Consider the following 12184-nt stretch of genomic DNA (forward strand, 5'->3'; position numbering starts at 1 on the left):
ACTCTGTTCATCATAAGAATAAACCTGATGCAAACAGTACGCCACGTATTCTTTCGCCCTTGCTTGAATCTCGTTGGATATCGTTTCACGTGCAGCGAAAGCCAAGTTGCGACCTGTGCAGTCAAGTACGGTTATAAGGGTACGTTTTATGCTGTGTTACGCGCACACAGACTGCCCGATAGTATACGGGACAACCGCTTTACTGGTGCGTTTAACTTGGGCGGCACTGGCTAACCAGTTGTACAACAAGCCTGCAATGATGTGAGCAGCTGCAGTTCAGACGTAAAAAGAGACGGGCAGAGAAACAATATAGCTTCGAATGTCATTTAATTTTTAAAGAAAATGAAGTAATATTCGGCAAAACTGTAGCATTACCGCGCGCTTATTAGGTGACCAGACGGAAAGCATAAAATGCTCTCGTTCTCACTTGACACAGTATTCTAATTACAAACAAGAGTGATGAAAATTCCTAACTGAAACACACAGTAATTTTTCTGAAGTGTGATGCAAAAGCATAGTGCAGGGATTTCACCTTACTGTTGAGTACTTGAAGCCACTGAAGGTATTAATTTGCTACGGTCGCTGGTTCGAATCCTGTCTCGGTCATGGATGTAAGTGATGTCCTTCGGTTAGTTAGGTTTAAGGAGTTCTAAGTCTAGAGGACTGATGACCTCAGGTGTTAAGTCCCATAGTGCTTAGAGCCATTTGAGCCATTTTGAAGGTATTAATTACAGTCAGTCGTCTGGTACGCTCTTAGCTTCTTCCTTATCCGAATCCGAGAAACACATTTCAGTACTGCAACTGTCACCAGCTACGTTGATAACGAGTCGATCGACGACAGAATCCACTAAGCCACCCAAGCGCCGCGTTCTGTCCTCTTCTTTTATGACTTGCCATTTTATATCCCGTCAGCTTTCGCGATGTGAAAAGCCTGCGTGCGTTAGTTCCAGTACGTCTGGCAGCTTAAAAGTCTTCTTATTTCTCGGGCCAAATCCGTTAACTTGGCTCCAGGTCAGTTCTGTTGGTGTCATATTGTAATGGTACAGTGGCAAATGTAAAAATGCAGCATTTGTACGGTGTGCTCGATGCTGTGAAAATGACTGTTTTTCATGTCTCTACGACAAATATCTACATCTGTGGTATAAAACAATGGACATAGTCCAAATAGAGATTATTTAGTTTTTCATTTTTGTATTAAAAATCAAATTGTTATGTTTTCTTAATGTAAGCAACGTTTATTAGGCGTCTTTCATAAAATATCGATAACTGAGAACGTATATTTGAAATGAAAACACGAATTTCACGTTCTATACGTAATTAAAAACAAGAAGACGTGCATTATGTATTAAAAAAAAGGTGATTAATTTTACAATTACGAGATGTAAGTAACTCAAATTAAACGAGAAAAGGAATTGACTCGAGCCACCTAACCATTTATTGCATAGAGTTAACGTAATAGTAAACTACTGATTCCTCTATAGACCTATACAAATGTGGCCTTGAGGTTCAACTGTAGGTAATACAGTCCCTCGGAAAACTTCAAAGCCGTTCATCTGTGTAAGTTTATGACAAACATTAAGAACAATCTTTTTAACCGTGTTCCACACACGTGTTTCACTGCAGAACAGGAAGCCGCCTCCATTTTAATACTGCGTGTTAGCAGCACGACAATCACAGCACATCAGTGCAGAGGCTGTGACTATACACAATTTTTGAAATAAAAACTACATAACTAAAGCGTGATTAAGAAAAACGTTAATGGCTGCTAATACATCTGAATATCTTAAGGTTTCATTTAATGTAACTTAGTAGGTCCTACTTATGTATTAGATATATTGCAACAATACCAGTGCACAGTCGTGGACAAAACGAGCGAGACCCCTCGCCTTTTCCTAATGCTGATTCGCACAGCTTCAAAGTCTGCTACACAGCATAACAGGCAAGGCGACGAAGTGCTATCAAGATACTATGCACAGGCGTGAAATTGACAATTTATCCGAACTTTGTCAGACTGTTTTCAATCATGTCTAAGACTATATTAATGCTGATTATTGTGTTAAACACAACACGTGAATATAAGATATAAATAGAAAAAAGGAACGCTAATTAGTATGAACTGTACTAATAAAAATGAATTTCAGTTTATCGAGGTAACATAATTGTTTTGGTAAGACAAAATACCCAAGATCGTTACGAATTAGCAAAATATTATGCGCATTCGGCTGCGACACGGTCTGTGTCAATGTTAAGACCAGCCATAGTGGATTACCTTTCCTGTCCTACCATGAAAGTGTGCAAATTTAGCAATGCGTGGAGATTCATAACGAAATTCAGTTAAAAATCATTCAGCGCCACACGTAAGTCAATTCAATTGTTGTCAGAAGCGGAAAAAGTAGGCAGTAACAAGTATGAAATTCCGCATGATCTTCATATTTACATCCACAGGACGCCGATACAGAATAAAGGTAGCAATAAAACGAATTGGGGGCGCGCGAATTTCTTAAAATTGCTTTGCTGATAGTCTACCTGCCTCCATCGAGATTAGAACCGAAAACAAACCAGACCTCCCGTGCAGTAGCAAACACGTTTCACTACTCTAGTAGACAACCCAGGCAAACAGCCCTCTATTATTACACCAGACATGAATAAGTCGATAATTCGCAATGAAAATGGCAAAATGATGTGCACTTTCTGTTGCATAGAGCTTTTTGGAGTCAAAAACATACTTGTTACTGCCTACTTTTTCCGCTTCTGTCAACAATTGAACTGACTTACGTGTGGCACTGAATGATTTTTAACTGAATTTGGTTATGAATCTTCACGCATTGCCAAATTTTGCACACTTTCGTGGTAGGTCAGCAACAGTAATCCAGTATGACTGGTCTGAACGTTGGCCGAATGCCCATGATATTTTGCTAATTCGTAACTATTTGGGGTACTTTGTCTTACTAAAACAGTTATCTTACCTCGATAAGCTGAAATTCATTTTTATTGGTACAGTTCATACTAATTACAGTTTCTTCTTTCATTTATTTTTTATATTTGCGTGTTGTGTTTAACACAATAATCAGCATTAGTATAGTCTTACACATGATGAAAACAGTCTGACAAAGTTCGGATGGTTTTTCAATTTCACGCCTGTGCGTGATATGTTGGTAACACTTCGTCGCCTTACCTGCTATGCTGTGTAGAGGACTTTAAAGCCGTGCGGATCAGCATAACGAAAAGGCGAGGGGTCTCGCTCGTTTTGTCCACGACTGTACGTGTGCTACGGCTTCTGACCAAACAGCGCGTTTGTGTTTGTTTACATCAGGTTTATTATGATGAACGGAGTATATACATGGGAATCTCGCTTTAACGTCCTGAGCAAGGTCGCAGCGGTGGGAAGGGTGGAAGGGGGGTGGTGGAGAGGGGGGGCACGTTTACGATTGCCTTCCTCGCTACAGTTGTGAAGTGTCAAGAGCGTATCTGTCTCTTGCGGATGATGGTGATGACTGATGAGTACTTGCAGAAAGCGCACAAAATAAATTATACCGTACCCACACAGGCTTTGTAATTGAAGAGGGGACAACTGTAGTGATAAGAGTTCCGCTGCGAGCGGCCAACCGGCGGCAGGAGAGTCAAAATTCAACGGCATAGACTTACTCACTGGCAAGCCTCTAAGGTAGAGCTACCGAGTCTGCAAGCGATCGTATTTTCAGTTTACCTCAGTAGACCAATGATTCGACAAGTCAGTGGCCTCTGAGAATGAAACCCAGCTCATGAAGCACTGAGATGGTCTCTTCTAATGCAAACTCGACAGCAGAGAGAAGACTAGAACGGTCACCCCTGCGCAACACAGGAGTGGATTTACCTAGCGCCGAGAACGAAATTGTTCAGACGGCTCTGAGCACTATGGGACTTAACTTCTGAGGTCAATAGTCCCCTAGAACTTAGAACTACTTAAACCTAAGGGCATCACACACATTCATGCCCGAGGTAGGATTCGAACCTGCGACCGTAGCGGTCGCGCGGTTTCAGACTGTAGCGCCTAGAAACGCTCGGCCACCCGGCCGGCGCTCAGAACGAGACTGCGCTTCTGTGTACATGCCAAATTAATTTGTCCGGGCTTTGGAACGTTTTGTTGTGTTTGAGGACGAATGGAAGGGAGAGTTTGGAACCTGGTGTCGGCATGTACAGGGTGGCAATTATTGAAGTATATGAAATAAAATCGTCATAGCTTCTGAACGGTTTGCATTAGGAGGTTCAAACTGGACGTTTGGTCGCGGGACATGATGGGAATTAATAAGCGCTGTGTGATTTGGTTTAGCGACGAAGCCCGCTTTCATTTGGATGATTCATCAATAAGCAAAATTAGCGCATGTGCAGGACTGACAATCCGCATTTCGCGATGAAGAAGTCTTTTCACCCTCTAAGGGTGACTGTGTGGTATCCAATGTCCAATCACGGAATAATCTGAGCGATATTCCATGATGGCGTGGTGACTACCAAACGATCCGTGAAGGTTTTGGAAGATGATTTCATCTCTATTATCCAAAGTGACCCTGAGTTCGACAAGATGTGGTTAATGCAAGACGGAGCTCGACCCCATCGAAGTTAGAGAGTGTCTGATATCCTGGAGGAGCACTTTGGGAACCGCATTCTGGCACTGAGGTACCCACAGGCGACTGTCATGGGCCTTGACTGGCCGCCATATTCTCCGGATCTGGACACATGCCACTCATTTTTGTGGGGCCGTATTAAAGACAAGGTGCACAGCAATAACCCCAAAACCATTGCTGAGCTGAAAACAGCCTTTGAGGAGGTCATCATCGGTGTTCCGACACATCAGCAGGTCATGCAGAATTTCGCTATTCATCTGCTCCACATTATCGCCAATGATGGATGGCGTATCGAACATTTCATAACTTAAATCTGCACACCTGTAAGGATATTTAAATCTTGAATAAAGTGTGCACATGCCGTAATTTGTAACTAATTTACATTTTTTTCATGTAGTTCAGTAATTGTCACCCTGTAACCTACGACTCTCAGATAACAGCAAGGGTTGTGTCGATCTTAACGTCCCCAGTCGACGGACGGATCGCCGCCAACAATGCGGAGAGATTTTCAGCTTGACTCTGACACATGATCAGGAACTGTACGCCAACCAACTCTCCTACATTTTCAGGCCAAAAACCAGTGATGTCAACAGCTGGAATTCGAACGAGCTACATCTGAGTCGAGCACCAAAGCGCAACTGCGTGTTAGGGACTCGGTGCAGAGAAGTATTTCGTTAAGAAGGATAAAAATTAACAATCGTACCTGGTAGCGCACTCAGAGCCTAATGTTTGGGGAAACATTTGGAGAAACAAAAATTTACTCCTCAGTACGCAGGTTAGATCCACGAGATATGACGTAGTGAGACAAATAGTACCAAGCGACGAGAAGCTCAGCAAAATTGTCTTACTTCCGAAACCTTTCTGCACACACTGCAACATCTTAGATTCATTAGTCCATATTTTAGTCAGAATAAAAGGTAATTCGCTAATGGACTATGAAGAAGATGGCCCTTATCAATAAAACTGAATTTAGCTACACTACCGTCCAAGAGATACTTCAACTCGCATGATACTTATTTCCAGTGTCATAATGCTTACTCTTCGCGGGCAGGACATTTTATCACTAACTACAGGAATTTCACACTGCGAAACTTCGAAATTTTCATAACGAAAGGCCACAAAAATCCTTAGAAAAATATCTGCATTTCCTGCTCATAGCCTTATAAGATGACGAACTTCAAATATTGGGGCTCTGATAATAGTCCAGTCAAATTGCAGATATACCTTGCAAAAGGTGGGGTAGAAGAGTTTATTTTTTCAACTCGTTCATATGGTTGGAAATATTGGAAAACCGAGTTTTGCCAACAAAATCTCGCTTGGGAAAACTTTCTGCAGTCAAAAAACGTGGAAAATTTCGGCCTTTTTTCCGTTTTTTCAAAATATCTCAGTTTCATTTGCTCCTATCGCTTTAACGTCTATTTTCTTTTTTAAAGAGCACAAAATTCTCTACAAATTTGATTCTAGCCATTTTTTTCTACTCCCAATATCTAAGGCGCTACAGCGCCTCAAAAAATACCATTTTTGAGCATAGTGGCAAGATACCTTATTTTTGAACACTATTTTTTCAGTTTCTGTTTGTGTAGTATAAATACATTATACATCATGTTATATGTTGGACTTTATCACCTCACTTTCAAGTATTCAATTTCTCTGTACGCAACATGAGGATTGCTGGGCACCCAACTATTGTGATTCTTGCATCACTACCTGAAGTTCACTATGGGGCACCTCAGCCTTGGTATTTGTAAAACTATAAATATAAAAATACATCATTAAGACACACACACACACACACACACACACACACACACACACACACACACACACACACGCACGCACACAAAATAAATTGCCTCGGGAAACTGAACTATTATTAGCTACAATAGGCAACCTAATTAGGTAGGTAATTATTCTTGTGTATAAAAGCCACACAGTTGACATTAAAAATAAGTAGCTTTATTACAATTAAAATGCATTGTCTGTTACTAAAAAATGTTGACAGTTCTGGGTGTGTAATACTTGTAATATCGCACATTAGCCCACTTGAGACAGATATGAGCATCACTTCCAACGTTTTGATGGGCCAGGTTCCTCAGTGTCACCAGAAATACCTTGAGTTACGGATTCAGGGTCTGTACCTAGAGTTGATCCCGGATTGACCTCTTCTTTAAGCAGCGAGTCAGCGTCAGCAAGTTCGTTGATTTCGTCAGCGGTTTCCTCAACACCCTCCATAACATTTTCACTATCTTCATATAAAAATTTTGGCACGTTTTCACAGTTGACCCCAACACATTTCTTGCAAATTGAAGAACATTTCAAACCCGCTTTTCTGCATGAGCACGCTCCGCCACAGTTCAGCTTGCATGAGCATGAAACAATGTGAAGAAGTGCTTCAGGTGCTGGATCTTGGCTCATTATAACGGGTATTGGACCGCGGCCACTGTGATTCCAGCCCCATTTCTCAGGAGGTTTCAAGTTTCCCATCCAACTTTGGACTTGTTGGTAAGTCCGCAACGAATGATGTTGTGCAGCATCTAGTGTAGGTGGCAACCGTGCAAGATTCAGTTTGCTTTTTGTGGCAGGACTTGGCGAATAGCTGGTACCGCAAATGGTCTAGTGTGTGGGAACTGCTGACACCTCCACTATACAATGCGATAGTAACCTGTTCTGTTGTTGTTATTATTTCTTCACGGGTAGCATGTGGTTTATTGAACGTGCAAAGCGCTGAGTTTAGGTGTTCATTTTTCGCAACAATATTGCAGCACTTAATTTTTCCTTGACCAAAAAAAGCGGATGTTGTATCACATCCGCTAGAGGCGTGAGTGAACAGAATACATTCACTGTCAAACTTGTAAGAGGCAGTGGAAAACCACTTGTCTTCTGCATTTCCTCTTCCTGGCTTTAAGAAAAATAAGTTTTCAATGCCTTGCCCCAAACCGGTCATGAGCACAAGCAGATCAACATCTTCTCCTACAATGACAACACTTCCAAAATCTTTGGTTCTTGAAATGACAGATGTTACAATCATAACGTCAGCATCTTCTTGTGCCTGGTGCACTTCAACGCTACACTCCAGAAATTCCTTTTTAAGAAGTGTGATCAAACGCATCTTTTTTCGTTCGTTGTACAAGAACTTGTCCTGAGGGACTTGGTTCACCATCTCTGATTCAACCACAACGTCAACCAAAGAATGTTTTTTGGACCTAGGAATCCTCTCAGCATTCTTTGTGCTACATTTGTCTCCCTCACATTGATACCCATCAAATGCAATAGCAAATTGAGATCCAAATTGACGTTGCAGGTAAGAAACATAGCATTGGGCTATTGACTTGAAGCAAACATTTCGAGCCCAAGGCACTTTGTGGATAAGGTACCCTCCATCAAAATTTCGTTTGGCATATGGCAGTCTTAACTGCTTGGTTAAAAAGTCATCAGAATTCCCTTTTGCACATAAGAAGCATTTCTCTTTGAACTAGAACTGACCTTTCTCCTGCGACCGACGTAGCACGCCTGTTGGTTCCTGAGGATGTCGAAGGCTAGCTGCTATCATTCTCTCATTAATGTACTTCTTGTAGCATGCTTCATGCACTATCACTTCACTGAGCGTTTTCAAAAAACGGGTGTGAGCAGACTCCCTGCGTTTAGCACTACAATCGATAAGTGTGCTCAGTCCTTTCTTTTTCACATTGCATCCACCACTCACCACAGTTTTTTCGCAAATGAAACACAAATTCATGTCAGACATACCCATTTTCAGCACCACAACATATACTGAATGGAAGCGACTCCTAACTGTAGGACCCTTATTGTTGTGTGCTAATAGCTGTCAGCGCGCTGTGAACAATCACCACAGATAATCGCCTTCCGCCCGCCAAAGAATAAATACGCTTTTGTCCGCTAAAGAACAATTCCTACATACTTTTCTTTATAACTGATCATTAACGTCAGTCAACTGTAGAAAATGTACGGCACGTGCATGCAATCGTATTACATATTGTAACACAAATAAATTTCACGCAATCCGACGTGAATGTGTTCGTAGTTACTGAATATGATGCTGTTTGTCCTGGCCCTGCAGCAGAGTGAGATGGTAAATTCCAATGAATAACATGATGAGTAATATGTTTATACCACACAAATAGAAACTGAAATACAAGTGTTCAAAAATTAGGTAATATGCCACTTTGCTCGAAATTTGAAAAATTGGTATTTTTTACTCGCTGTAGCGCCTTAGATATTGGGAGTAGAAAAATATTGTATAAATCACATTTGTAGAGAATTTTGTGCTCTTTAAAAAGGAAAATAGACGTCAAAGCGATAGTAGCAAATGAAACTGAGATATTTTGAAAAAACTGAAAAAAGTCCGAAATTTTCGAAGTTTTTTGACTGCAGAAAATTTTCCCAAGAGAAATTTTGTTGGCAAAACTTGGTTTTCTAACCTTTCCAACAATATGAACGAGTTAAAAAAATAAAATCTTCTACCCCACGTTTTGCAAGGTACAGGCTATTTTTCTGACAGTTTCACTGGACTATAAAAAAATGTGCGCAGATGGACTTCAGTAAGCAGAACGCTTGAGGTACCAGTTTCGTTTTCAAAGAGGAAGAGAAGTTTAGCAACGGAAGTTTCCAAAATGTACAGATGTCATTCTGAAAGAATAAAGCTTTGGTACAGTAACTAAGTAAGGTCACATTTCTTATACTGTAGATCCCTTGCATATCTTCATAGTTGGAAAGAAGAGAACTTTTATTTTGATTTATTTATTTACGTTTCAGTGGTAATCATGCGAAATTTTTTTCTCTTTAGGATTAAATTTTATTAAGGAAATGAAGTGATAATATTAAGGAAAACAGGAAATTTAGTTTCCACTTCCTGTCAGGAACAAATTTTCAGTTTTTAGTACATATTCACCGCTAAATATCAGTTTTCATGCCTGTGACTATGCACTCATATGAAAAAACGTGACAAATTTCCATTTATGAATAAATAAACAAATGCACATAATGAATGTGCATCCAGAGAAAGCCTGTGGCCTCTTGCAAGCCAAGTGAGCAGCGAGTGGTGTTTTCTGCGTGTGCACTTGTAATATTCCTAATTTTGACTTGTGTGTGTTATTTACTATCTTGATATGTAAAACCAGATGTAATACTTCCATGTATTTTTGTATTCTCTGAATTGGTTTACAAAACATATTGCCATGCAAAGCCAACTGTAATATTCTTATACTATACTGTTAATAATAAGCAATGTAACAAACAGAAATACAGTTATCTATCCTGACAGCAAAACCACAAAAACAAGTGTAATAACAGTGTGTGTTAACCTAAGAAATAAGCATCAGACTTTAACTCGTTTCTTCAAATAAGTCATTAGTTCAGAGGTATGGCAAATAACAGTAATTAGACCACTATTCTGCATCGATAACAATATGTGTGGTTGGTGGTACACTATTATTCGCCAGTCTAATTAGGCACACATAATGAAGCTGAGTAGGTCAGCAGAAAATATTGCAACTCCCTACTTACCTAAGAGACTTCACTTTAGATTTAGATAAAAGATGGTTCAGCAATACAAGAAAAGTTTAGCCGCTGGAAACAAAACTACAGCACCCAATTGCGTAATCAAACAGACTGATTTCATGAAGACAAAAGTAAACTGGGACAGGGGGGGGGGGCTCTACTTCAACATATTTGGTACTCAACATTTCATTAATTCACTATAATCTGTTTAACGTTACTATTTATCACCATTAATCATCAACTTAGTGTTTCGTTTCATTAATACGTATGTGGCATAACCTCACATAATCATTTTAACACGGAAAATAATAGCAATGTCAACTATGAAATTCTCAGTTATTCCTTCCATCAATTATTTCACTGATTAATCACTGATTTGTCAACAATATATTAAATATTTCACAGTCTTGGCTGAAGACAGGTCACTCGGAATTATCATGTGCCAGGTTAGGATCCTGCTTGGTTTATGAGGGGGATAAATTATCAGGTGGACACAGTTGTTAATCTGGATGATGGTTATTATTCTAAAAGCAAATTTCAACTTCCTGGCACGCACTATAATACACAGCCCAAATGTCGTGCCCTGTAAGCTGTGATCAGCGACGGTGGCGTTGGTGGCAACAACTGCATTAATATCAGAACGGCCAAGAGCAGTTATCCATGTCGAACCTATTTCCTCTTCATAGCGATGATCCATCTCATAATCAACAGCCCGTTTTTCTCCCCATACCAGGCCGTAATAAACGGCAGTTTCCAAACGAGTCAAGATGCAACAATACGGCGCAGTGCACACTATGCTGGCGCTGTACGTGCTGCCTCTAAGATCACTGGCCACCGACTGACTTTGTTCGCGCCTGCCAAAGCGCGCCAGTCTTTTCCGCCCCCACCTTTTCCTACGCTTACACAGCTTTCCGTTCCTGACGGAACTACTCCATCTTTTATACTATACATATCTCATACAGCCCTAAGTGAGTGCCAGTAACTATTACACACATAATTACATTATAGCACCTTTTTACATTTAATAATTATAACAAATAGATATATTTACAATATTTAACAGTAAATATTACACCCTTTTTCTTAATATGTACACTCATTTTAATCTTATCAAAGAGTTTCAGTATCGATTTCGCTTCCAACAAAATGTCTCTATTTCTGCTTTAACAGTTTCAATAAAATATTTACAAAAAATTTTTTAAAATATGAACAATAATGTCACACACTCAGGCAAGAACCTGGAGCTGGGCCTGAAGCAGGAGGGCGTGCTGAAGTTCGTGCGCGAGCTGGACGGCAACGAGGAGCAGGAGGAGGTGCTGGAGCAGTACCTGCGCGACGCCAGCATGTACGCGCGAGGTGAGTGCACGACGGCGACCAGCCCCTCACTGCCGCTTCCTGCCACATCAGAATTGTGTGCCAGCAGGGACTCTGACCCAGAAGCTTGCCTCTCATACCAGCTCAGCTGTACAGGCACGTGCTTAAACTGCTTAGTTGGCGAGAGCATTGCTTGTGAAACGCAAGATCTGGTGTTCGAGACCCAGTCCCCCACACAGTTTTGATCTGCTTGGATCTTTCAAAACAGAGCACAGCCTGTTGCAGAGTGAAATATTCATTCAATCACTCCTCGTTCTTTTCCATGACCTCTGTAGCAGCTACATCGAGTATTTTCAACTAATAATTCATTTCTTACTGCATAACATTTTAACATGTTTACTGATACTGTAAAACCCGATTATCCTTAAATTCCCAAGCCCTCAAAAATAATTGTGGGCAGGCCACTTCTTAAAGATCTTCCGTTTAAATTTCAATTGGCCGCAAAGTTAAGTGGATAACGCGAAATTACCGCCCTCGGCATATTCCTTAAAGCCCTGACTGGAACAATATTTATTTCTATATGATTTACTGTCCGCAGCTCTTGCTCTTGCGGTAGCGTTCTCGCTTCCCGCGCACGGGGTGCCGGGTTCGATTCCCGGCGGGGTCGGGGATTTTTCCTGCCTCGAGATGACTGAGTGTAGTTGTGTCGTCTTCATCGTCATCATTCATTCACGATAAGGTCGGAGGAAGGC

The 12184-nt window shown here is 40.8% G+C and overlaps 1 protein-coding gene across 1 annotated transcript in view; it reads left to right on the forward strand.

The window, feature by feature from the left end:
* LOC124613267 (atrial natriuretic peptide receptor 1-like) overlaps positions 1–12184 on the forward strand; it is an 839102-nt gene that overhangs the window by 530789 nt on the left and 296129 nt on the right. The window contains exon 5 of the mRNA XM_047141959.1: positions 11349–11474. Within this exon, the coding sequence (XP_046997915.1) occupies positions 11349–11474 (126 nt within the window). The remainder of the gene's footprint in view (positions 1–11348; positions 11475–12184) is intronic.

Source organism: Schistocerca americana, chromosome 4 (assembly GCF_021461395.2).
Source record: "Schistocerca americana isolate TAMUIC-IGC-003095 chromosome 4, iqSchAmer2.1, whole genome shotgun sequence".
NCBI lineage: Eukaryota > Metazoa > Arthropoda > Insecta > Orthoptera > Acrididae > Schistocerca > Schistocerca americana.